This window comes from Mustela putorius, unplaced genomic scaffold (assembly GCF_011764305.1).
Source record: "Mustela putorius furo isolate JIRA1106 unplaced genomic scaffold, ASM1176430v1.1 tig00003909_pilon_pilon_pilon, whole genome shotgun sequence".
Taxonomy (NCBI): Eukaryota; Metazoa; Chordata; class Mammalia; order Carnivora; family Mustelidae; genus Mustela; species Mustela putorius.
In genome coordinates, this window is record NW_025422057.1 from 17,797,173 (window position 1) to 17,824,068 (window position 26,896).

General features: G+C 43.6%; 1 protein-coding gene across 6 annotated transcripts in view; it reads left to right on the forward strand.

Annotated features, from left to right (window-relative positions):
* Window positions 1-25,996, forward strand: part of GPAM (glycerol-3-phosphate acyltransferase, mitochondrial) — a 58,304-nt gene extending 32,308 nt beyond the window's left edge. For all 6 annotated transcript variants that reach the window (XM_004763853.3, XM_004763854.3, XM_004763852.3 and 3 more), the window contains 17 exons: window positions 1,281-1,394; window positions 3,132-3,278; window positions 4,421-4,517; window positions 5,142-5,278; window positions 7,860-7,959; window positions 8,306-8,518; window positions 10,393-10,506; window positions 11,780-11,865; window positions 12,591-12,706; window positions 14,519-14,589; window positions 15,626-15,890; window positions 16,453-16,595; window positions 17,971-18,048; window positions 18,669-18,809; window positions 20,025-20,214; window positions 21,402-21,460; window positions 22,131-25,996. In XM_004763853.3, the coding sequence (XP_004763910.1) occupies window positions 1,281-1,394; window positions 3,132-3,278; window positions 4,421-4,517; window positions 5,142-5,278; window positions 7,860-7,959; window positions 8,306-8,518; window positions 10,393-10,506; window positions 11,780-11,865; window positions 12,591-12,706; window positions 14,519-14,589; window positions 15,626-15,890; window positions 16,453-16,595; window positions 17,971-18,048; window positions 18,669-18,809; window positions 20,025-20,214; window positions 21,402-21,460; window positions 22,131-22,247 (2,188 nt within the window). In that variant the 3' untranslated portion in view covers window positions 22,248-25,996. The remainder of the gene's footprint in view (window positions 1-1,280; window positions 1,395-3,131; window positions 3,279-4,420; window positions 4,518-5,141; window positions 5,279-7,859; window positions 7,960-8,305; window positions 8,519-10,392; window positions 10,507-11,779; window positions 11,866-12,590; window positions 12,707-14,518; window positions 14,590-15,625; window positions 15,891-16,452; window positions 16,596-17,970; window positions 18,049-18,668; window positions 18,810-20,024; window positions 20,215-21,401; window positions 21,461-22,130) is intronic.
* Window positions 25,997-26,896: the final 900 nt, after the last annotated feature.

Sequence of the window (26,896 nt, forward strand, 5' to 3'; positions counted from 1 at the left end):
TCTCATAGAGTCTCTTCTTGTTTATGTAAGTAGCCATTTTATGTATGAAGCCACAGGGTCCATTTGTTGTCCGTAGTTGAAGGCAGCTAGGAAAACAAAGCCTGCACTGTATGGTCTAGGTGATCTGAAACCAGTCTGTGTGTCGAGCTGCCCTGTGTAGCTGAGCTGGCTACTTCACTTCTGTGTGTGTCAAATGAAGCAAAGCCTGGATACTTTGCTACACACGTACATAGCTTTCAATCCATTGCAAATGGATTTCATCGAGAGCTGGGACTTCACACATTCCAGTAACTATTGTGAAAGTGTTCACTCAAGGAAGAATTTAGAATTAAACATTTAACATAGTGTGTCAAGTTTGCAGATAATTGAGACAAGGGAAAGGAGGTAGAAAAAGAGAATGTCAGGAAAAGAGATGAAGGAACTAGTGATTCATCAATAGTTCTTCCCCCGGTTACTTTTCCTTAACTGGAGGCTTTTCAGAATTCATGGATTTATATTTGAAATCTGTCCATTTGAATGTCTTTATGGGTGAAATGATAATGAGGCATTATGTAATCATTATAAATGTTTTCAAATCATTGCATATGAAGGTTCATGACATTGTTATTCTGAGGTTTCTGTCCCCAAGCCCCCATATAAATAAAAGTTATCAAAACCAATGGAGTAGGTCATATCCCTTAGATATGTCAAATGTTGGGGGGAGGAATGTAAGAACTTCTGGCTTCATAAGCCCAGTGTGCAAATGTTTAGCCCATGCTTTAGTTATCCTCTCACCTAACCAGCTTTGTCAGTTCAATGTGAGAGTCAGTGAGGACCTTAGATTAAAAAAGAAAATTACCTTTAATAAAAAAAACACTGGTCCTTCATTAGGAAAGACTTCTGAATGCTCTCTTTATAGTTCATAGCTCTAAGTTAATATAGCTTATGTATATAGCATTCAGCATACTTGCTTTTAAAAAAAGTATTAATAAAATAAGACATTTTTCTTTCTTTTGCTTTTATGTTTGGTTAATTATTTGGCAGAGTAACATCTTTCAAACATTTCAGTACACAGATTCCAAGTTTAAACTTTAGTTGAGAGTACATGAAAGATACAAGGAATGCAATTATCTGCATAGATCATCCTGAACTACTAAGGAGAATTTGCTATAGAAGAACACCAAATTTCAGGAATAGATGAAACAAGGCTTTGCTTTTACAGCAGGGAAACTGCTGAACAAGTCAGTCAATTTGTTTTAGGTCTTCCTAGACTACTCTGCTAAATCTTTTTCACGTTGTAGGCACCGAGGATGGCTTGCAAGACGTCTTTCCTACGTGCTTTTTGTTCAAGAGCGAGATGTCCATAAAGGCATGTTTGCCACCAATGTGGCTGAAAATGTACTGAACAGCACTAGGTAAGGGTGGGGATACTGTTATAAAGGGAAGAAGCAGGGATGGGGGGGCAGGAGAGGGAGTAGGGTAGGCACTGCCTTCCTTTGTTAACCTTTAGTTTCTCTGGGACTCTGTTTCAAGAGGATTCCCATTTCCAAATGTTAAATGTTAAACTTCAAAGGAAAGCAAGGAAAGGTAGGAGAACAGATGGTTTTGGGAAAAGCAATCTTGTTTTATGCATTAGCGATTGAATGGATTAGTCATATGTGAAGGTGAGTTGGAATTCAGAGATGCACATATTTCCAGTTCTCTGTTAAGTTTTCTGTAATATGAACGTTTGGGACATTATGTTTCCTGTCATGACAGCCAAAAGAGAAACATTTGATATTTCTGTCAAATAGTTATTGAGTACCTAGGCACAAATTCTTGTGCTAGGAAGTCCTTACTAGACATTTTAAGAGAATAAGATTCTGTCCTTGCTCGCAGATGAGCTTGCTTACAAGCAGGAGAGTATCCCACTTGAACTCATGTGGAGTGGGGAAATAAATCATTCTCAAGTTTAGGCGTTAGGCTCTGGGAGTTGGCATGAAGATCAGTCTCTGATCTGCCTCATTAGTGTTGCCGTGGTAGATGTCTACCTGGATTTGGGGAGCCAGAGGCCGGAGTGGTTTGAAAGACTGCTTAGAAATGGAGGCCCTGTAGTGTGGTTGTTGAGGTCCGAACAGTGGTGGCATATAGTAGGTACTCAATAAATGTTTATTGAATGAATGAATAAATAGTCGATAATGGAGATTTAATAATCTTTTCAATTACTTGTAAAAAATTCCTGTCCAGATTGAAATAAAGGTATTAAAAGAATAAGCCTAGGGTGCATCAGTGCCCAGTAGAATAGTCTGTTGTATTAATGACTTCGGGAGCTATGTAGGATTTTGCTGTGGGCTGTTCTAAAATCAGTAGCAACAGAGGGAGAAAACGTAATTATTTGAAACCCTTTGGGTTATAGTATATTCTATTTTCTAGGTAAAAACCTCCAACTATGTTTCATTCCATCCAGATGGTTTGACTAATAACTAGGATATTCAATGATTTAAGGAGGTTTAACCTCATGTGTTCTTCCCTAAGTCACATGGAAAATTTACACAACTGGATTAAATCTTACCTCTTACTTCACTGCTTATAGCTCTGTGTTGTTTTGTCTTGAGATGTGCCTTTCTTAAATTACAGGGTTGCTGTGGAAAAACACGTGTAAATATTTCTGCCCCTCTTTGATCCTTTCTAGAGAGGCTGACATATCATTCTATTAATAAAGTCACCGTAAATGAGTAATACAGTAAGTCTTAAAAGAAAAATCACACCTTACTTTGGCAGTGGATTTTGGTTAGATACCTCTCAGTTATATACCTAAAGGGGTAACTTCATTCTCTCCCCTCTGCCAGAGTGTAACTTTGTATCTCCTGCAGAATATCTGAAACATTCAAATTCATGTAGCCTTTACCCAGTGAATTTGAGTTAAGTTCTTTTTTTTTTTTTTTTTCTTAAAGCTGCCTTCCAGATTCCTCAGGGATTCACTGATTTAGGAATATAGTGTCCTTAATCTTTATCAGGCAACCAAACAAAACATATCTAACTTGAGCTTATTTTCATGTTAATCACATATTAAGAAAACATTTCATTTTGTGGTTTATAGCTATGATTTAGAAAATACTGAATGCAGAATGTAGCATAGAGCCAGTTACATTGTCTTTCTGTTTTCCAATCAGAGTACAAGAGGCAATTGCAGAAGTGGCTGCTGAACTAAACCCTGATGGTTCTGCTCAGCAGCAATCAAAAGCCATCAGTAAAGTGAGAAAGAAAGCCAAAAGGATCCTTCAAGAAATGGTTGCCACTGTCTCACCAACGATGATCAGGTATTCAAAGGCAAAGCAAAAAGCTTTCAGTGATAACCATCCTGTTTTGAGCAAACAGGGACTGAACCATTGGACTTCCCCAGCACGATGGTTTTGGTCCAAAGGAAGTTTGGACATATTCTGATGTTAATATTCCTTTTTATTTTATTTCTTTTTAAAATTTTTTTTTTAAATTATTTTTTTAATTATTATTTTTTTAAGATTTTATTTATTTATTTGACAGAGAGAGATCACAACTAGGCAGAGAGGCAGGCAGAGAGAGAGAGGAGGAAGCAGGCTCTCTGCTGAGCAGAGAGCCCGATGCGGGACTCGATCCCAGGACCCTGAGATCATGACCTGAGCCGAAGGCAGCGGCTTAACCCACTGAGCCACCCAGGCGCCCTCTTTTTAAAATTTTTAAGAAGATTTTATTTATGAGAGAGGGAGAGAGAGATCATGAGAAGTGGGGAAGGGTAGAGGGAGAAGCAGACTCCCCGCTGAGCAGGGAGCCAGCCCAGTGTGGGACTTGATCCCATGTGGGACTGGATCCCATGCAGGACTCCATCCCAGAACCCTGAGCTGAAGGCAGACACTGAGCTGAAGCTGAAGGCAAACATTTAACCGACCGAGGCACCCGAGTGCCCCAAATTCCTTTTTATATTCTTGTTCAGCTTCTGTGGGAAGTAGCCCTATGGTAGGCTTTAAGGTGCCTTAATCTTTCTTAATTGATAGCAGCCATTGTATGACTGCTGATCTCTCTAGACGTGTGAGCTAGGCTTCACATATCCATATCTTAAACGGAGTGGTTTTATACTGCTTTCTGCTTGCCTAAATACTCGGTTGATGATGGTTGATGATGTACTTCTGAAGTCTAAAGTGTGCTGTTTGAGTGAAAGGTAAGATTTTAGTTTGTAATAAATAGGTAAATAGAAATATAAGATTTTAACCTGTAATAAATACATATATCTATAAGGATGCATGTAAAAGTCAGCTCTTTAATCCAATAGTTCAGGTACGCAGACATACACACACACTAAGTTACTTATAAGCGCTCTTAGGTTGAAGGTTCAGAAACTTAAGTAGACAAAAGTCAGCTCTCTTTAAATGTATGTATGTACATTTAATTTCTTTTTCTTTTTCATTTTTTTTTTTTAACTTTTTAGATTGACGGGATGGGTGTTACTCAAGCTGTTCAACAGCTTCTTTTGGAATATTCAGATTCACAAAGGCCAACTGGAGATGGTTAAAGCTGCAACTGAGGCAAGAATTTGTGTGATCTGTCATTCTGTTGTTCCCACGTTTCTGGAGTGAATTTAGAGTTCTTTTGTATGGAAGTGTTCTCTTGTGCCCTGTGTGCGTCCATCCTATTTGGAAGATTTCCCCCTATGACAGGAGCACAGTAGCTGGGCATTTGGGGAAGGGTGGACCCAGCAGGAGTGTGCCCGATGCCTTTTGTAAGTTACCTTGCAACAACTCTGAAATTAACCAGAACAGTCGTATTCACAAATGAAGAAGGAAAAGCACAGATAGGTTAAGCTTTCCCAGTCATGGCTAGTGAGTTACAGCCCAGGATTTCAAGCCAGATCAAGCTTGACTTTAAACCCTCTGCCCTTTTGATGTGATCAGGGCCATCCCTTAAAAGATACATAAAAACTACTTCAATTCTCGGTTCCCCAGCTCTTTTTTTTTTCTCTTTATTGTGGTGGTGGTTGTTTTTAGTGAGGGCAGTATTAAATTGGAAGGAGTTCATATTACTGGAAAATGTTTTTAAAGAATGAGTCATCGATCAGCCAGTGTTTGAGAGATTCTAACCAAATAGGAAGTTGCAAAGTGTGATTGAAGTTCACATTTGAATTTTAAATTTGGCATTTTTTCTTTTACTAGATGAATTTGCCACTTATATTTCTACCAGTTCACAGATCACATATTGACTATCTCCTGCTGACTTTCATTCTCTTCTGCCATAACATCAAAGCACCGTATATTGCTTCAGGCAACAATCTTAACATCCCCATCTTCAGGTAAGGCCAGTTTATTTGGAAATTTAAGGTATGGAAAAGATTATATTTTGAATTTTTGGTGTTTTCATTATACATTTTGAAACATAGTAAAGATGTCATTAGCTTTTTTTGTTTTCATTGTAAAAGTAATGTTCATTGTGAAAAATCTGAAAGGTACCAAAGGCATCAAGACTATCTCCATTATTTTTATATTTTATGAGGGTTACTTGGTGAACTGTGAATACCTCAACTTCGTGGGCAATATTTATCAAATGGCTTAAATGCAGTCAGAAAGATAAGATAGCAAATTACTGTGTCAGGTGTGGCAGTAGGGAAGGTGAGGGTTGGGTATGGGTCACTGTGGTGGCAAAGAGTAAGTAAGAACAACCATACTGTTAGCTCCGACCTAATAATTGAGTAGCACTAGAAACATGTCACCCTTATAACATGACACCAAAAAAGTGTATTTCAGAGGTTTTCAGGAGAATGCAGTGCATTCCTTTCAGAGGAAATAGTAGGTAGAGAGGCCGAGAGATTCAAATGCATGGTATGGTCAGGAAACAGCAGATGATTCCGTAGGGTTAGAATGCAGGATGCAGTGGGAAGAGTCAGAGGCCAGAAGTGCTTATTGCATAGGGACTGAGAGCTGGATCAGAACAGTTTTTAAGCCAAGAGTTTAGAGTGTATCCCATCATTGAAAAATGGTCAGATTTGCATTTTGAAAAATCATTCTGCATTGGAGAGTGTTAGAGAAATTCTGACTCTATTATAGTAGCTGAGGCAAAAGATAATGAAGGCTTAGATTAAAATCTGTAGTGATGCTCCTGGTGAGGAAGGCGTAGAGTGGGAAAGTGTTTAGTAAGTTGAGTTTATAAGACGAAACGCTAGTCCAGAGACGGGGGGATGCGGGAGGAAGGGAGCTGGGTAGATAGAGGGGCTGGTCACCAGCGGGGAGGGGGTGAGGCATAGACTGAGGTGGTTGGGGACATCGAAGGTTCAAATTCCAAAGAACAGAGCAGCCGTGACATCAGCTCTGAGCAGTAGGGAGTACGAGGAGGATGGATTTACAGTAACTGGAGGGCAGGTGGGCTGGAGGGATGTGCACGTAAGGTCTTGCAAAGTGGCCATGATGACTTGTGTGTGCCGTGAAGTCTGAGCCTCAGCCTCATAGTCCAGGGAGCTCCTTCCTAACCCACTGGCTCAGAGCTTTTGTGGATACCTGGATTCACAGGGATGGCTGAAGGGAAGCCACTGGTTCATGTAGTTAGCTGATACTTACCCTGCTGTGCTTCAGGCGAGAGTGAAGAAGTTACATAGTCCTTGCCTTCAGCCAGTTTGTAATCTACTGGGGACTTATAGACAAACAGCTATAATGCAATGCGATAACACCCCTATGGGGCAGACATGCTTCTCTAGGGACGGGAATAACTGTGTTTACTCTCCTGGGGGCCTCTTCCCAGTACTGGGGAAACTGGGAAGTTGCATAAGAAAGTCACCAGACAGTTGGTAGCAGGCATAGACTTAGAGCCAAGAGGATCGTTCGGGCTTTAGGGAGGTCTTGCCCCATAATATAATAGCTTGCCTTTCCTGTCATCAGAATGACTCCTGTACCCATTCCCTCCAGGTTCTCAGCTTACAATGCTTCTGGAGGGATCACTTTGAAATGGGTTTTAAAAATCGATAATTTCTCATAACCTGCCTCCCCTTCTCATGAGCTCTGTGCCAGTCGGTGCTTAGCTCATCCGTCCTTCAGACGCGACAGGTGATGACCTGGCCTGTTTGTTGGCAGCTGTCTTTTCAACCCACTTTTCAGTTTCTGTGGAAGGTTCATCTCATTCATTATGAACTTTTCTGTAGTTCTGCTCTCAGAGAGTGATAGAAGATACTGAAATTATATAGCAATATGATATTAATACCACTCTATGTGAAAAGCACAAGAGGAGGCTTTGAGTTTGGAAAGGTTGCCTTAACTATTATAATTTCACCTCAATATCAAAACCCATCACTGTCATAGAAAGAACCATGGGATTGCAAAAAATCATTTTATCCCTGTGTACACACACATTGAAGCACATTTTTGTTTCATGTTTTGGGGAAATGGTTATGCTTGGTTTTGGTTGTTAAAATTATCCTTGTCTCAGGGACACTGTCTAAGGGTGCGTTCTTGAGAAAATTTCCCCAAAGGACCTTTTGTAACATCACATTCAATTTGTAGTAAATGCGAAAGGCAGATTTCAGGATGTCTTATAATCAGTGTCCTGAGATCCTGGACAGTTTTAAAATTTAGCAGTATTTCATCATCCTCTTAAAATCTCGAACCCCACCTTTGCAGGGTGATATATTGTACAGACTTCTTTCAGTTTGGAACAGACATTAGTAGAGCTTCAGTGCATGAGGTGATGTTCTAAAGGCTGATGAATGTTGCAAATGATGGAAACATGTCAGTAACATGGAGAATGGAGAAATGGTGACATTTTCACGGTCAGCAACTCAAACAACACACGTGGTTTATATTCCTATGGCTTATGTTTTGAAGTTACTTGGAATTTGAGTATTCTTACATTTTTCTTTATTAATAAATGATGCATTCTTCAATTTATAGTACCTTGATCCATAAGCTTGGGGGGTTTTTCATACGACGGAGGCTGGATGAAACGCCAGATGGACGGAAGGACATTCTCTACAGAGCTTTGCTCCATGGGGTATGTACGGTCTTTCGTCATCCTTAAAGCCATTATAGTAGTTATGATAATAGAAAGAAAAACAGACTTGACTGAGATTTAAAAAAGAAATAAACCTTATTGTCTATGTAATTATTGTTTGGGTAGGAAGTTGATGATTATTTCCTTTATCACCAAAACATAGCATTGGAGTGGCTGGCTTGCTATTATTCACATGGGTAAAATATTTTGTCAGTGGTGAAGTTAAAAGGTTTATGTTTAAGATTTAACTTTGCTGAGCTTATTCCAAGGAGGGAGGTCTTGCATTCCAGCTTATGCTAAGTTGGGCAGTCTCGAATTCATGGTTTACATTCTCCTTATACTCCAGCATATAGTTGAACTACTTCGACAGCAGCAGTTCTTGGAGATTTTTCTGGAAGGCACGCGTTCTAGGAGTGGAAAAACCTCCTGTGCTCGGGCAGGACTTTTGTCAGTCGTGGTAGATACTCTGTCTACTAATACCATCCCAGACATCTTGATAATACCTGTTGGAATCTCCTATGATCGTATTATTGAAGGTCACTACAATGGCGAACAGCTGGTAAGAGCACTACCTTCCCAAACATCTTCTCCACTTTCAAGTTGTTTTGCTTTTAGAATTTGCTTTTGGAATCAACGAGGCATTTTTTTGCTACAATATAAAGCGCTGTAGGAAGCATGGCAGAGTGGGTGTGGTGAGTAGCTTCTGTCTCTTGTGTCCATCTGATTGGTAGTGCTGATGTGGCGTTCTCCTGCGCATCTTCTGTATCCATTCATCTGTCGGTAGCTACGTGGGCTGCTTCCATACTTCGGCTGGTGTAAATAATGCTGCAGCAGACACGGGGTGCATGTAACCCTTTGAACTAGTGTTTTTGTATTTTGGGGGTAAATACCCAGTAGTGTGATTATGGGATTGTAGGGTAGTTGTGTTTAATTTTTTGAGGAACCTCCGTGCTGTGTTCCACATTGGCTGCACTAGTTTGCATTCCCACTAGCGGTGCAAGAGGGGTCCTTTTCCTCCCCATCTTTGAAAGACTTGTTTCTTGTGTTTTTGATGCTAGACATTCCGACAGGTGTGGTATCTCGTAGTAGTTTTGATTCGCATTTCCCTGATGACATGTCCGTGGGCATCTGTATGTCTTTTATGGAAAACTATCTATTCATGTCTTCTGCCCATTTTTTAAAAAGATTTATTTATTAATTTATTTGAGAGTGAGAAGATGCATGGAGGGGTTTGGGGAGGGAAAGAAGAAGAAGGAGAATCTCAAGCCGACTCTGCACTGAACATGGACACTGATGTGGGGCTTGATCTTATGACCCCAAGATCATGACCTGATCCGAAACCAAGTGCCGGATGCCTAACTTGACCGCAGCACCCAGGGACCCCTGCCCATTTTTAATTGGATTATTTGTTTCTTTGGGGTTGAGTTAAGTTCTTTATGCTTCACCTGCTAACACTTTATTCTTTTTGTTGTGTATGTAGTTTGCAGATATCTTCTCCCATGCAGTAGGTTGTCTTTTAGTTTGGTTGAATGTTTCCTTTGCTATGCAGAAACTTTTTATTTTCATGTAGACTTAATAGTTTATTTTTGCTTTTATTTCCCTTGTCTTGAGACATATCTAGAAAAATGTTGCTGTGTAGTGTCAGAGAAATTACTGCCTGTGCTCCTGTAAAGGACTTTTTATGGTTTCGGGTCTCATATTTAGGTCTTTAATCCATTTTAAGTTTATTTTTGTGTATGGTGTAAGAAAGTGGTACAGTTTAGTTCTTTTGCATATAGCTGTCCAGTTTTACCTTCACCATTTGTTGAAGAGAGTCTTTTAACCATCGCACATTCTTGCCTCCTTTGTTGAAGAGTAATTGACCAAATAATTGTGGGTTTATTTTTGACTTTCTGTTCCATTGATCTGGGATTCTGTTTTTGTGCCAGTATCATAGTTTGCAGTGATTTTTTGTGAATGGCATAAACTGTGTACTAAGTGAATTAATGTAAAGTGTTCTGGTTTTCATTGACCAAACTGCCTCTCCCAATAAGAAGATTACATCTTTTAACATTTTTGCACGCTAAACATTTTATGACCGTCAATGAATATTTTTCTCCTTTATTTAGCGTTTTTCTTTACACAAACCTCCAGCTTCCATTAAAAAAATAAATGGCCGGTGCCTGGGTGGCTCAGTCAGTTAAGCATCTGGGTCTTGGTTTTGGCTTGGGTCATGATCTCAAGGTGGTGAAATTGAGCCCTGCATCAGGCTCTGCACTGGCTGGGGAGGCCGCTGGAGATTCTGTCTCCCTTCCTCCGTGTGTCTTCCCCACACATGCCCTTTCTCAAATAAATAAATCAAATAAATCAATAAATAAATGAATTTTTTTTGGATAACAGAATACCTGTTAGCTGTATTTCTTACCATGCTATTCTTTCAAAATTGGAATTTAGGGAAAGCCTAAGAAGAATGAGAGCCTTTGGAGTGTAGCTAGAGGAGTTATCAGAATGTTACGAAAAAACTATGGCTGTGTCAGAGTGGATTTTGCACAACCATTTTCCTTAAAGGTGAGTATCTGTTGGAAGGAAGCGGTGTTAAAGCGTTGGCAAGCTCTGGTTGGAAGATGTGGGCTCTGTTCCTGCCTCTGCTGCCTCCTCTCCGTGTGACCTCGGTTTCTTCTCTGAAGACTATGTCAAGAATAGCATTTCCTAAATTTTCCTACCAAAGTATGCTTATTGACAGAGGATAGTATATGTCTGTCTTTGGGGGCAGCCAGGGTTAGCATTTGTTGCTGTCGTTTCTTTTTTAGTTGATGAGAGTTCTGCATATTGCTTTATGCTGTATGTCGGTATTTTATATTATATTTTAAAATTCCCTTTAGAGAAAATTGTGTAAAACCTACCCCTAAAATCTGGGTAAAATTGACCGTCTAGGATGATGTTCTCCTGAGTGGAATCCACACGCACACATTCAAAGGGAGAGTGCCATTCTTGTGCAGAAGCCTGGCGCTGGGGGTCCCCTGAGGTCCTGGTGGTTTTGAATTCCTAAGATTTTCAAATTTGTGAAGGAGAAGGATGAGCAAGGGAATCGGGAGCCTGTGATAAGGCGCAGACGTCCTACTTCTGCTTTCGTTCCATTCTTAGTTTTACTTCTAAGATCCTAACTGCCGTGCTGCATGCTTTCTGGTCTTCCATGCTTTCCACTTCGAGGAGCCTTGTCGTTTCTTTCCACTTCATCTTTTTCAAAACTACTGCACAACTTCTCTATATTGTTACGATTTGCTTTTGGATTGAGGTTCTTTTGAATATTATGTGACCCTCAGGTCGTCAGAGTTCCTTTGAAAATCATGGTTGTGTTGCTTATTACTATATTGGGAATGTCAGATAATTTTGTGTAGATGTGAGAAAAGTTAAGTGTTTTCCTTTAACTTTTAAATAATTTTGTTTAAGGGATGCCTGACTGTCTCAGTTGGTAGAGCACGCGGCTCTTGATATTGGGGTTGTGAGTTCAAGCCCCACGTTGCGTGTGGAGCCTGCTTAAAAAAGAAAAATTTAAAACTTAAAAGAATTTAAAAAATACACAATTTTGCTTAAGCATCATTGTCTCATCCTTTGTGTCATCCTCAGTCCTTAGATTTCATGCTTGCCCAGATTCCAGGAGTCGTCCTGCACTTCTGAAGGTAGTTTAGGATGTAGAAAGTACTCCTGCTCTGTAGCGTGGCTCATTCTATAAAGCGCTCCCTTTTTACTGTTTGAAGATTGAATTACATTTAATATACGTAAGCAAAACAGGGAGAGTTAATGACTGTGTTGTGTTCCCCCTCCCCTCCGCCCTCCCCAGGAGTATTTAGAAAGCCAAAGTCAGAAACCTGTGTCTGCTCCGCTCTCTCTGGAGCAAGCCTTGTTACCAGCTATAATTCCTTTAAGGTAAGATCTGTGGAAATTTTTTATACTAACGACGCTGTCAGATACCTGTTATTTCTGGCTTCGCAGAGAAAACTAGGTTAAGTTTACAAAGAGTGGGCTCCTTCTTTCTCATCTGCACTTCCTCACTTTGGGTAACTTTTCTCTTGGTCTGATAGAGGACAGTGGAGTGACAACATTTTCATATCAGTCTGGAGGTTTTTGATTATTTGCGTTATAACATCTTTTTGATTGTATGAATCAGGAGTTCTTATTCGATTTATGCTTTTGGTTGTTGGAACCAAATACTTTCTGGTCGTAGCTTAGGTTATGCATATTGTACGTAAGTGTAGCGTATAAAAACGTGTACGTTTCCCAGAATTCGAGTTAAATTGTAACTTAGAGAAGTTAAATATTAAGCCCCTCCCCTAATGTGTTCAGGTGTCAAATTTTTAGATATGTTTTAAAATGAGGTATCTTGCTTCATGCAGTTTTTTTGGCTGGTGGCTTTTTGGATGTGATGTACCAATAGATTATTTGGTCCTAACTCAATCAAATCTTTTGGTCAGGAGAGTGTATTAAATATAATAATGCATATCATGGAGGAAAATAATGCATTGAAATAATCTATTTGCGGTTTACATTCGGAATATGTAGTAATTAGACATTTATACCTTAGTTCTAGATAGTTTGCTTCTAAAAGAGTGTGGTTGTAGAGTCTTTTTTCTGAAAAGAAAAAATCTTTTCAGACCCGGTGACGCTGCAGACAAAGATGCAGACACATCCACGAACGAGTCCAGAAATGTAACAGATGAACCCTTCCGAAGAAGACTGATTGCAAATCTGGCCGAGCACATCCTCTTCAGTGAGTACAATACCAAACCCTTTAGTTCTGCAGCCCAGATCCAGCATGGTGCGGGGCACACGCCCTGGGATTGGAATCTGCTGGAGTTCGCTTCTGCTGCTTCTCCTCCTACTACGCAGGTGGCCATGGGAGGGTGTTAGAGGGTGATGCCGGCGGGGGTGGGGGTTTGAAGTAAGCAAGTGAAACATCACACATGATGCCTGAGAACTCATAGCCGCTCTTACACTTTTTAAAAAAATAGTCCTGTCAGAATGATTTATTGCCTCTGCTGTTCATGAATTTGTTCCTTTGAACTAATGAGTAGTGTGGCATCTAGGTTTATAGTTGTGTGTCCATTTTCCTGCTGACCCCACGATTATTTTTATCCAGCACATATCGAGAGGCTGTTATGTATGTGTAAAGGGGGAAAGCTTCGTTTCAGTCGTGGGGACTACCCAGGGGAGACCTGGCCGTTCCGCCTGAGCTCACGCTCGTCTGGGTGGCGTAGCTGGGCACAGGGAATTCAAGCGGAAGTGAGCCAGAGCAGAGCAAGGTGCGCGAAGAATTAGCTTTCTCTGAGCCCCAAGTGCCAACACGTGTCCTGTTGTAGAATGTGCTTCACAATCGCGTGGCAGAGGCTGGCACCTTGGTGCACAGCCCAGGTGGGCTGTCCTTGCTGACCCCTGTGCCTCGCTCCCAGGCTGGCCAAACTCTCCGCACCTGCTGGGGTCCCCATCGTGGGGACATCTCCCCTCCTCTGGCTCCTGCCCCTCCAGCTGCTCCTGCTCCCGCTTCACGGGAGGTCAGAGTGTTCTTTCTTAAAAGCACCTCTGTTTGTTTCTCTCTACCCAGGTAACAGGAATGTGGCTGTCTGGTCTCTAGAAAATTTTTTTTGTGGTTTTGGGATGCACTGTTTTCCATTTATAACACAAACATTCATTCATGTTTTTAAAAAATTATAAGAATTCTTTTTAATGGCTATGAATATGGTACTTGGTACTGTTTTTCATTTTTTTAAACCCTGGAGACAATACTCAATGTGAGTGAAATATTCATGAATTCATTGTAATCTCAGAAAATTCACACGTGGTGTGTTTATTTCAGATTATTCCTTAGATGTTCTCGTATTTGATTTATATGATTATGATTTTCTACAAATTCCGAGTATTGGGTTATGGACTCCAGTACTTCTCAAATGTGTTTCTGTCCTCCCCCTCCATCCCTCCCCCCGGTGAACGACACAGCATCTTCATCTTACCAGTGAGGAAGCTGCGGCATGGGGTTGAAGTCATTTCCCTCAAGTTATGAAATTAGGCCACGTAGAAATCAGATGTGAGCCCACATTTTCTGCCATCAGATCAGCTAGCCCTTCTCCCACTGTGCCTCTGTCCTCGGGTGACAGGGACTCTGTCCACAGGAGAGAGCAGTCGGAGTGAAGCCAGAGCCTGGAGCCAGGAGCGAGCCCAGGAACACAGAACTGGGAGAAGTGGGAGACCCCGTAGAAATGCCAGAACAGGCTTCTGTGTTGGGTCTTGGTATTTCCAGGAAAGTGTCTGTTGGCCATTGAGTGACTAAATTCCACTGGCCTTTTTGGAAAGTGGAGCGTCTTAGGCTGGATACTGGTACACGACGCTGATGATCTCTGATGAGGATCTGTTGGCCAGAACGTGGGATACTGTTGTTGTTTCCCTTCCGTAAATTCTAGTTACAGGAAATGTGGCAGAAGTAGAGGTATTTATAGTTGTAAATACTCCCATTTCAGATTTAGGTACTTTTGGAGACTTTCCACTGTATTAAAAAAAGGGAACCTAAATTTCTGTGCTTGCCTTCTAGCTGCTAGCAAGTCCTGTGCCATTATGTCCACACACATCGTGGCCTGTCTGCTCCTCTACAGACACCGGCAGGTACGTCATTGTGTCCCTGCGGTCATGGGGGAGGTGTGCGAACGCCGTGTCAGCCGGTCAGCTCCTTGGTCGCAAACGGACATGGTCCTGTCCTGGCTTCTGCTTTAGAGATAAGCAGTAAAGGAAGCCAGGTGCCCTGCCCACGGGGGCTTACAGATCTGATGGAGGAATCTACATGAAAAAAACTCCAAGACTGCGTCACATAGACGACAGTAGGACATTCTTGGAGTCATACAGTTCACGTAAATAAGGCCTATTGCGTTGATGTGCAGTGAGTGTTCTGACAGCTGATGACAGCTCTTGGATTTGTATTTCAGGCCATATGCCCTTCATGAACTTGACTAAGTACTGGGATTGAAAATACTGTATCTGTGCCATCCATAGTCATGTTCTCAATAACAAACATAGTGTCTACGCGTGTATACACACGTATGTATACATATACATACATGTTACATATGCACACATATATTACATATATGCATAGGCACGATGTGAGTAGTTGTCAGATAAATATTTAAAATGAGGGAAATCAGCACACCTGGGTGGCTCAGTCAGTTAAGTGTCTGCTTTAGGCTCAGGTCGTGATCTCAGGGTCCTGGGGTCAAGCCCTACATCAGGCTCCTTGCTCAGCAGGAAGCCTACTTCTCCCTTTTCCTGCTTGTGCCATTTCTCTCTCTCTCTTCTCTCTCAAATAAAATCATTAAAAAATATATAAAATGAGGGGAATTACTGCTAAAACATAAACATTTCTAACTTTTAGATGGCTTCTTCTGCCCTGTGTAATCTGAGATGCTCCTGTCACATGTTGTGACCAAAGCATTCTTTGGACATGAATATCTTAACTTTCTGAGGACCAGCTTTTTCACCAGTTTTCTGACATCCTGTGCCCTAATACTCTGGCCTTTTTACTCTCTGTGCCAATAGCAGGCTGCTGGAAAGCCACGGCAGGAAATAAAATCCTCGGAATGGCCTCTTGGCCTCTTGGGAGGCAGGTTTTCCACTGTCATGAGACCATTTCTGTGTGTTTCTCCAGGGCATTGATCTCTCCACATTGGTGGAGGACTTCTTTGTGATAAAGGAGGAGGTCCTGGCGCGTGATTTTGACCTGGGCTTCTCCGGGAACTCAGAAGATGTCGTCATGCACGCCATACAGCTGCTGGGAAATTGTGTCACCATCACCCACACCAGCAGGAGCGATGAGTTTTTTATTACCCCCAGCACAACTGTCCCGTCGGTCTTTGAACTCAACTTCTACAGCAATGGCGTGCTCCACGTCTTCATCATGGAGGCCATCATAGGTACGGGCTGCCCTGCAGCAGCTTCACGGGAGGGAGAAGGGCCTAAAGCACATGGGAGCGTCTGTTGACTGCGATGATAGCCCCTCGTGGGAAGGGGATGTGTTGCTGTAGTTTTCGTTTTCAAATGCAAGTGTAATCTGCTGTATTGCTCTAGCTTATTTTTTATACTTACTCGTCAAGAGTGGGTACTGAATTACCGTTGGCCTAGTATTACACTTAGTCCGAGGTGGGGAGGGAAGGTGTTTGGCCGTCAGGAGCTGGGAGTCTGAGCGAGACGACAAAGCGCACATGGTAGTGAAGTGAGTGTAGGGGGTGAAGAGGGAGCAGGGGAGGCAGAGCGCGTGGGACCGAAGCCCCTGAGGAAGGGGTCAGAGGGAGCTGGGATCCCATGGAATCCTGACAATTGAATCCTGAAGGGATGTACTGACATTTTTCTCCAGTAAATGCAGATAATTCTCTTTGATGTATTCACGATCTATTAAGGTAATCCACGTTTTCTCAATCAGCTGAAGTTCTCTTGGAGGAAAGGCTGTGGGCTTCACTGATGTTTTTCTCTCCTTAGCCTGCAGCCTTTATGCCGTTCTGAATAAGAGGGGCTCAGCGGGGCCTGCGGGGCCATCCCCCAGCTTGATCAGCCAGGAGCAGCTGGTGCGGAAGGCCGCCAGCCTGTGCTACCTCCTCTCTAACGAAGGCACCATATCACTTGTAAGTGAAGGCTCCTTCACTTACGAAGGAGTGTGACCTCTTGTCTTTTTCTTGAGAATTTCTACGAAATTTTCATGAAAACACAAGCCACCTGTGTTTTTCTCTCAGATAGCATTTGGTCTGTTACTGAGGCTGTACCTTCTACTCCTGAGTCTCAGTGACTCTCGGGCCAATATCTTGTTTGCTCTCTTTGTTTGCTGCTGGGGTCACTGCTCCAGTGAACCCTTCATGTGGTGGTGAGGCGCAACAGGACAGATTGCTCAACATTCGTCATGAGTCAAATCCAAAGTGACTGTACTCTTACTGTACGGAAGGCACTGGGTCAGAGGCCTGCAAATAGTTAACATGCCCAGAAGACAGGAGCCAGAAAACAGTCTTAAGAATCATCTGTCCAACTCCTTGTCACTTGACAAATGGGAAAACTAAGGCCCAGCAGGACCGATGAGTGTTTATTTGTACTGAAGCACTTTTAGACATTCGTAATGAGGCATATGTATTAAGCAATAGATTCTTTTCCCTCAAAATCATCAACAAATAGTATTCATATTCTACTTAAAGTGTAATATTCTCTCCCACTTACCTGAATGTCTCCAGGGACATTTGTGCATAATTGTATTGTGAGGATGGCCCTCCACAGCATTCTTTGCATGTGGCATATCGTCGCCGTGCTGGGGAATCTGTTTTGCATGAGCCTTGGGGGGCAGGGCAGGATGGGGTGGGTGGATAGAGCTCCCAAGATTGACCTTGTCCTTTCCCTGGGTCATTTTTAAGTTATCTGAATATTTGTTTCCTCCTTCACCACCGCTACACAGTGTTTATGGTGAGGCAGCATTTGCAGAGAAATTGTCTTGTGGAGGAAGAGAAGTCAGCGGCAGCAGGGCCCGGTGAGCGGTCCTTCTGAGGACTCCCGGCAGGGGGAGATTGAGCTCGGGGCGCCCGTGCAGGTGGAGCCACACTGGGTGCTCTGCCAGACACAGAATGTGGGCTCTTCTTGGGCATTGCCTTTGACCATGCATTCACCAAGAGGGTGGGAATCTTAGGACTTAACCAGTCGAATGAGGAAGCTGATATGGAAGCATTTGGCAGTTACCTTGTACAGCGTTTTCTGTCTATAAAAAGGTCTGTGACGGGGCGCCTGGGTGGCTCAGTCCATTAAGCACCGGCCTTTGGCTCAGGTCATGATCCCAGCGTCCTGGGATTGAGCCCTGTGTTGGGCTCCCTGCTCAGCAGGGGGGCCTGCTTCTCCCTCTGTCTCTGCCCCTCCCTGCACCCACTGGTGCTGTTTTTTGTCTCTCAAATAAATACAATCTTAAAATAAGTAAGTAAATAAATAAAAGGTCAGGGACACTTATATTTAAATGCCCTTTCTTTCCAGCCCTGCCAGACATTTCACCAGATGTGCCATGAAACAGTAGGAAGGTTTATCCAGTACGGCATTCTCATCGTGGCGGAGGTAAGAGGACCGGCTTTCCTTCATTCGCCTTTATTCGCTTTGCTCTTCCTTATCTTTTCTACCAATTATTTTGACCAGTGTTACAACCGACTATTTTAGCCAATAATTACATTTGGTGCGTAGTCAAGTCCACATGAAGAGAAAAGAAAAGCAAGACTAGGGAGAGTAAACACCTCTGGGGATTATTGGCAGTATTCTGGTTACTCTTGTATAACTGGTATTGTCTAGAACATATCTTAACTGACACCTGGAAGTTTTCATTCCAGGAAATGTTTTACATATCCGTGTGCTTGTAGCTTACATACACACAGTTTTCTCTTTTGAGATTTTAATTTTTATCGATTTAGTGTAGTAAGAATGGCGTGGGAAAGTAGATCTCGGCTTAGAGAATATCTTTATTTGCTCTGATGGCAGCTCCCCTCGCCACCCCTTCCATTCCTCCTTTCCTTCCCCACTGTCTCTCGAGTGACTCTGAGTTTGGAGGCAAAGGTGGGTTGATACCGTGAATGGCTAACAGAGAGCAGGGAGGCAGGGGGAGGGGCTGCTGGCCTGACGTCAGCCTCGCGAATGTTCGTGTGCCCACTCATGTTTATTTCCTATTCGCCATCTCTTTGGCACAGCAAGATGACCAGGAAGACATTAGTCCTGGTCTTGCCGAGCAGCAATGGGACAAGAAGCTTCCCGAGCCTTTGTCTTGGAGAAGCGACGAAGAAGACGAAGACAGTGATTTTGGTGAGGAGCAGCGAGATTGCTACCTGAAGGTACTTCGGTGAAGGGCTCTGGTGGGCGTTGTAGGGAGGAGTTGAGTTTTTTGTTGTCCCTAGTTGACAAGGTTCTTAGAAACTGAGCCTCTGCCGACTTCCTCACATTCCTGGCCCCCACGAACCGGCCGGGTTAATAATAAAGACACTCAAATGTTTGAGGTGAGTGAGTGTGCCCGTTGCTCAGCTTGGGTGCAGGTAATGGAATAGGACACAGAAGTGCGAATTCGGGAAGGGGAACCTCATGAGACACCCTTCCCGACCCTCCCAACCCTCTCCTCGCCGGCCCCGGGTGCAGACCTGTTGCCCACACCAAGCTCCCTCCCGAAGAGGCAGGACTGTTCAGTCCTCACTGAGCCCAGGCAGCAGCTGCGGGGGAAGGGGGTTAGAGCAGAAGGGGAAGGGGAGGGCTCCCTCCGTCCCTCGGCGGCCGCAGCCCATGGCTCTTTCCGAGTCCTGCTCAGTCTTGCCGGTCCTCCCCAGATGGCATATGTTGAGCCATTCGCCTTCAGTTAAAACAAATCTCATCACAGGAGAAACTTTAGATTTTTTAAAAGATGGATTGTCCTTGATTTGTCATTTTACAAGTTAATAATGACTCATTTTTTTCTGAATACCTTAAGTGGATTACTCTGTAACACCCCTGATTTGCACACACACACACACACACACACTCAGGAGGTGTCACTTCTGGAGAGTCCACCTGGCCTTTTTGGGTATGACCGGCTGTGAGTTGGGGCAGTAGCCTTGCTGCCGTCCCGCAGAGGGCCTGATCCGAGCGTGCCTGTTTTGGGTGGGGGCAGTGAGAGCCCCTCTGCCACCCGGCACACCCCACTGTGCCAGGAAGTGGGCCAAAGGCCAGGCGGGGTGACGGCAAGTGAGTTCTGGGGAAGACTGAGGTGACCTCAGTGGTCTTGCCACGTGTCTTCTTTCACACTCGAGTGAAACCTGGGAGGGTCCGGCCTGGGGACCCGCCGTGTTCAGTGATGACAATGTGTCATTCAAGTGTGCCAGTTTCTTCTGGGCAGCCGTTCAGTGACTGCAAACCTCAAGCGCTGTCGAAAGCAGTGCCTCCCATAAAGAACCCGTAGCACAGCCAGGGGCCTTTCCGGCAGAGGGTCCGTGGCCGCGGCGCCGTGGGCTGCGTGCGGAAGGTGCTTTGTCAGCAGGCTTGTTTCTCCTCTGTGACCTCGTGCCCCGGCCTTGCACCCCCAGGTGAGCCAGTCCAAGGAGCACCAGCAGTTCATCACCTTCTTGCAGAGGCTCCTCGGGCCCTTGCTGGAGGCCTACAGCTCCGCCGCCATCTTCATCCACAACTTCAGCGGGCCGGTGCCCGAGCCCGAGTACCTGCAGAGGCTGCACAAGTACCTGGTGGCCAGGACGGAAAGGCGTGTCGCCGTGTATGGTAGGCCTGTCCCCGCTCCGGCCCCTTGGAAGAGCTGAGCCTTTCTGGATGACAGGAATCTGCTTGTGTAGGCCACTGGGAAAAAGTGCAAAATTAGCCCGACCGCTAACTTCATAGGCTCCCGTGCTTGTCTGTTTCAGGATGTTCTAGAAATGGAATGATGCAGCTCTATACTCTTGGGTGTGGCTTTTTTCACTTAACATGATAAGTGGAGTCCTGCGTGTCCGTGCGTGTGCTTGTGTGTGTACTCCTGTTGCTTTAGAGTGTTCCCCCATATCACTGTTTACGGCATCTGACGTGTGACCCTCGTTAACGGCTGGGGGGTCGGGGTGCCTGCACTCAAGAGCCGCAGTGGCTGGTGCAGCCGTGAGCGTGCTTGAACGCGCTCGCACGACCCTGTGCCCTCTGCGCTGGGCCGCGTGTAGGAGTAGCGGCCTGTGAGCGCCTGTGTGGGGCCCACGGGGGGCTCCTGGAAGGTGCCAATCTGTACCCCGGCAGCGGCGTGTTTCCGGGGCTCCGCGTCCGGCTCGTGCTCGGTCGTGTCTGCGTGATGAGAGGTGCGACCCGGGTGGGAGCAGTGTCTCTGGGCAGTGACGGCTTAGCACTGAAGCTGCTTGGAATCAAGACATTTTAGGGCCAGAAGGGATCTCGAGATAATTTCTCTCTAGACATCTCTCCATATCCACATAGGCCCCTATAGTTCTGGATTTCTCTCTAGATACTGTCGTAGCTCCCACAGCTAGCGAATGGGCACACCCGGCTGCAGGGCTTCTTCTCTGACCTCTAGTCTGTGCTCTCTCCGGCTCCGCTGACTAAGGCCTCCTCCTTGTCCACGCTGCTCTGCGCGGCCGGACAGAATTTCTGCCCACGGTCTTGTTCGCGCCCCTCAAAAGCCGTTCACGGCGGGCGTTGTAGGGTTTCTCCTCTTCCTTTCTCGCATTTCCTCCCTCCTTCTCTCTCTCTTTTCTTCTTGCTCTTTTTGTCTTAAAAGATGACAGAATAAGTTTAAAGAAACAGCAGAGCCTTTGAGACCTCCCAGGTTGCCAGTGGTGGGGGCGCGCTGGACCCCAGTCTGCCGCCTGGCTCAGCCCCTCTCCAGGGCCTCCCACACTTTCTCACTGTGGATGTTGGGGGTTTCGTGTTTGCCAGGTCTCAGCTTTTCACAGGGTCTCATCCTTTCTCTGCAGCTGAGAGTGCCACTTACTGCCTTGTGAAGAATGCTGTGAAAATGTTTAAGGATATCGGGGTGAGTTCCCACTGCTTATGGTAGGAAGGCACGTGTTAACTTCTCTTTCTGCTCAGACCTGGTCTGTTTTAGCCACCTGCATTTGGGGTGGGCCCTGAAAAAGCAGTTTCTGCTGGACCGATCGTGACCACATTTCTGGGGATTGGGAGGGGGACAGGCTTATAGAAAGTGGGACACACCAGTACAGATTTATTTGAATGTTCCAGAATTTTCCTGGTTTTCACCTTCATCCCCAAGCTGTTTACATATAACAAGTGGCAGTGCATTTCAACACGCTACTACAATTTTCGGCAGGGATGTTATGTCCTATGATTTTCAATTACTCTGTTTCTACTGGTATTGCTGGAAGTTTCCTCTGGTGTACTGTACTCCATGTGTCATACGGGACAGGAGTTCCGTGGAGGTACTAATGGCCTTTGTAAGGAACTCTTTGTGACTTTATTCTAACACAGATTTTAAAGTATAGTATGCTGATTGGACTCTACCCAAAAGAAACCCATCACACCTGCATCCACAACCCTACTCATGAACCCCCACACATCCATTTATTTAAAACCAGGATACAGTGTTATGTGCCTTGACTGCTTTTTGGGTCTAGAACAAAGGTCAGGGTTGGTGACAGAAATATCTTCTTATTTTGGTTTGTCTTTAATTTCAACTTTCTCTCTAGGTTTTTAAAGAGACCAAACAAAAGAGAGTGTCCATTTTAGAACTCAGCAGCACGTTTCTACCTCAGTGCAACCGGCAAAAACTCCTAGAGTACATTCTGAGTTTCGTGGTGCTGTAGGTTACTGCTGGCACCTCTGGCAAGTGGAGGGTATCAGACGAGTCCCTCACAGGCTCCAGCCTCTGGCTTGAGAGCTGAAGGTGCCGACGTGTGGGCAGGCCTGCCCTGTCCTGCTGTGATGTGCTGGAAGACAAGTGCCTTCCCTCCGCGGGGCTGTGCTTCCCCCCTACTCCGAGACGACACAGCAGCCTCCGTGGGATGCTCGGGGGCCCCCAGCCTCCACTTGCAACTCATCATCAATAGGTGACACAATGAAATCTCAAAAAATTATTTTGGAATTTATTAAAGATTTCCCTTTTAAGTATCACCGTTAAGGACTAAATTACTGTGATGGGCACAAAAATGTAGATTCATTCTAGAACCGAATCTTACATAGCATACTTAATACTGTCGGATAATTTGTCGTAATATTTTCTGATTAATGGTTAATGCTTCCTTTAAACATAATTGAGTCATCCATTCACTGGTTTTCTATTTTCTTTTCTTTTTTTTTTTTTTTTCAGTTTTATCTTCATCAATAGTAGATAATTTTAAAGGGGACACCTTTCATCCAAAGTGCTTTACAAATGAATGGGCTGATCTAGATCACACCCAGGTATCACTGTGCTGTCCTTTGCAGTCAGATTTAGAAAGTGTTTGACAAGCTACACGAATACACAATATTGGTTTAGGTCAGAAATAGAGTTAATGTGATCAGACAGTTCACATCAGGAGGTAGATTTGGCTGGCAGAATTCAAGGTAAACTTGGCCAGAACACTGACTTTGAACTTTTGCTCATATAAAAAAGTGCCATTGAGTTTTAAATGACCAGCAAGTATTTAGGAACGACACCTGTTTGATGTCCATACCCCTTCCCACCCCTCAGGTGGCACCTGCCTCTCCTGGATACAGCTGTTTCTTGGAGATTCTCCAACCAAACAGCAACTGTCCTAACTTGACTAGCCTGATAGACTGTGTGAGCGGAAAGTGCTGTGGCTAGAGGCTGCTGACCCAGGGCTCTCATGTACTGTGTATAGGTTGTGTACTACATCCAGTCCGTGTGACTGGTGCCCACTCAAGTTGTGTGGTGCGCAACCTGTGCCATGTGTGTGGTAGCCCAATTGACTGCTCCGTGGTTGGAGGCAGTTACAGATTTTTAGCTGTGAGGAAAAACCATGTTTTTTTAAAAAATGTATATGGTTATATGCCTAAACCCTAATGCCACATGGTGGCAAATTATGATGAAAAATTGTCTGTGCATAATGGGTAGGTGCCTTCTTAGGAGCAGGGAGCATTACTGTTCATTGTGGTAACTATGGTGATTTCATAAAGATCATGTGATATTAAAACATTTTCTGACAGCTTACTGTTTCTTTTCTCCAATGGTATTATGGAATTAGGAATTTTTCCTGGTGAATATTGCATATAGTCTTTGAACTGGAAGTACTGAGAATTAAGTTTGTACTTTCATAAGCTTGGACTCAAAACACTAATAGCGCCTCAGGAGTATCCCCTGTGTGTTGGGAGAAGGAAGGGGACTGACCGGTACTTCACGTCGTATGAAAGATCTCGTCTGAAACTCCTAGCAATAATGCTGTGTTGTCGTGAGCTTTTTCTAGTCTTCTCAGATTCTGTGTTTAAAATCTGTTTGTTCTTTGTAGGAATTGATGTACCCTTAGCCATTGTCAGTGTTGTTGCGGCTCTGGTGTGGAGCAGGGTCCCCGCCTGGTAGTGCTCTGTTGTACTAACAGGGACAGAGGAACACTTCTTCTGTTGGCTGGAGCCGTGCATGTGGGGGACACCCAGGGAGACTTACTTATCCCCATGGTATTCTTTTTCTGGGCGGCAGTCACTGCACTAGTCTCTCTCATTCTCCTTCTAAATTATAGATCAAGGATTGCTCAAGCTCTCTCTGAGTTACCTGGGAAGTCAAGGCTGGGACTGATTTCAAGTGGACTCTGCTGCCCGGCCTGTGACTTCTGCTAAGGGCTGCTGTGCTAGCCTGAGCAGGGAACAATGGCTTCTCTGGCTTCATTTTTCCTTTCAGTTGGTTTGTTTCTAGAAATGTAATCAGATGCTTTGGAGATGCAATATATGATTTGCTAGCTCTCTCGCAACTTAACTCACTGTGAGAATAAATATGCATGCTTTTTGTAATTAACTGGTGCTTTGAAAACCTTTTTTAAGGAAGAAAAAATCTCAACCAAAGTTATGCTCATCCCGACAAGTTGACCCTGAGTTAATTTTAGCACAACTCATTCTTCAGTGCCTCATTACTGAAAAAAAAACATACATCATCACAGTAAGGCTTCCAGATAGCACTGTTTTGCTTAAAGATTTATTCTCACTGTTTTCCAAAAGCGAATGGCTTCCATGTAAGATTATACAAACTAGGTGCTTGTAAATAATTTATTACAGTTTACTCTACTGCATTTCTCTAAAACTGAAATGCATGCCCTCCAGGGGAAGACTGTGAGTAAAAAAAAAAAAAAAATCCAATAATAAGCAATATGAATCTGCACGCTTTCCAACTGAGGATGTCCTAAGTGATTTCAGAAAAGAGGAAGGATTTTTTTGTTCCCTTAAATTTCAAGAAAAGCAAAGGGAAGGAACTTGTGTGAGACGTGTAGAACTAGTAGCACAGAACTAGTAACTCCTTAGTCTGCCTTCTCAGATCTGTTCAGTCTCTCGAAGTCATGAGGATAAGTAGAGAAAATACATCAGGGATTTCCATGAATGTAAACTTAGATTATGGAACTTCCAGGCACCTGAAGGGGAAAAGCATTTCCCATGGTTCTCCATGTAATCTGAGTGCTCTGTGAGATGTTCGTGGGTGTTTCGTGGATGTGTTGCTGGTAAAATAAATGTGTACGTGGATCCCCTTGTTTTAGAAGCTCACAGTGCGCTCTAGCACAGTGTGGGCTCAGGCTGTGCCCGGTCCCAGGCCTGTTTTTGCAGCATTTCCAAACTGTTGTGATGCCAGGACTTCTTTCCTCCTTGGTATCCCTATGAACCTCTCACTAGTATGCCATGGAAAACAGTTTGGGAAACACTACGTTAGGTAGTTCTCTAAGGGGACAAACCAGTCAGTGCAGGATGCTAGGGAGGCAGAATTTGCATGCATTTTGTACAATCAACTGTTAGAGTTAGTTGGATGTATGTTCTCCCCCTGGAGATGATAAGCACAGAAAACTGTAATACAGGCGGTCAGGTCTCTTTCCGTTGATGGAGAGATCAGCCGTTCATGATCCTGGGTTTTTCCCTGAAAGTAATAAAGTTAACACAAGGATTAACTGGGGTAAATAATTAAGATTTTAATTCAGATCTAGAAGAAAATATTGCACAACTGAATGCAGATTTTTATCCACAGATAGTTCTAGTGTTTAGATATGATTAAGACCTATCATTGAAGTTTATAAGACTTAATTTGGATGTAATCTGTTTTTTAAAACGCTCTTTTTAGGAACTTGAGACTTGGCATCTGGTGTTCTAGTTTAATACAAACTAATGATTGCATTTGAAAGAATTTTGACTTTATTTCTAAACATCTAGAGCTCTGAAATGCCTTGATGGAAGGTGTTATTTTCCTGTTGTACAAAGAAATGTTAAATTGTTGTAAAAAGAATTACTATAAAGTACTGTGAAATAATACTGCATGATTTTGTGAGCGAAACTTATTTGGAAACGTTGTTTGATTTTTATGCCTGTTAATGTATTGTAAGAAGCACAGAAGTGTAGTTTTGTTTTAATAAACCAAAAAATGAATATATTCTTGATGTCTTGCATTTGTAATTAAAAGTTCCCAACAAAATACATTAGATAAACAATTGTTCCTGTTTGATTTTACATAAAACTTCATTAAAACGCTTACAGGATGGGACACCTGGGTGGCTCAGTTGGTTAAGCAGCTGCCTTCGGCTCAGGTCACGATCCCAGCTGGGATCTAGTCCCACATCGGGCTCCTTGCTCCGCAGGGAGCCTGCTTCTCCCTCTGACTCTGCCTTCCACTCTGTCTGCCTGTGCTCGCTCTCGCTTGCTCTCTCTCTGACAAATAAATAAATAAAATCTTTAAAAAAAAACGCTTACAGGAGATAATCTTACATAAATGTATGAGCCTGCTGTGCATGATCTGTAGCTCTCCAAATTTGATCAAGCATTTGCTCGACTTAGTCCATATTCTCATTACAGAGATATACTTTGAGTTTCTGTTAAGAGTCCTTTAAACTTGGTGCTTCTGTCTTATTCTTATGTACTGAAGTGTTGGGTTATTTTCCACTAGTTCATAATAGTTGCTCAAAAAATATTAGTTGACTTTTTTTTTGACAAGTAAGGCAAGTATTTTCTTACAGCACTATTTTCTGTGGATCCTTCAAAAATCACTCAGTGCAGCCTTCTCAAGAGCATGCCCTCTGCCGTCCATGTCCTTTGGGTACGTAACATGGCTGTGAACCTGACATTCAAGACCATCCATCTTCTCCACCAGACCCTCTGTCTGAACTTTGTACTCTCTCCCTCTGGTTTGCTCTGGAAGACGATTGCCAGGATTCTGTCCTTGCCCTTCGGTGCATTCATTTCTTTCTTTGCATTAGCAACTCCCTTGCTGTGGCCAAATGTGACCTTCCCTTTATCATATCAAATTCCACTTTTTACAACCACTCACTCTAAGTAG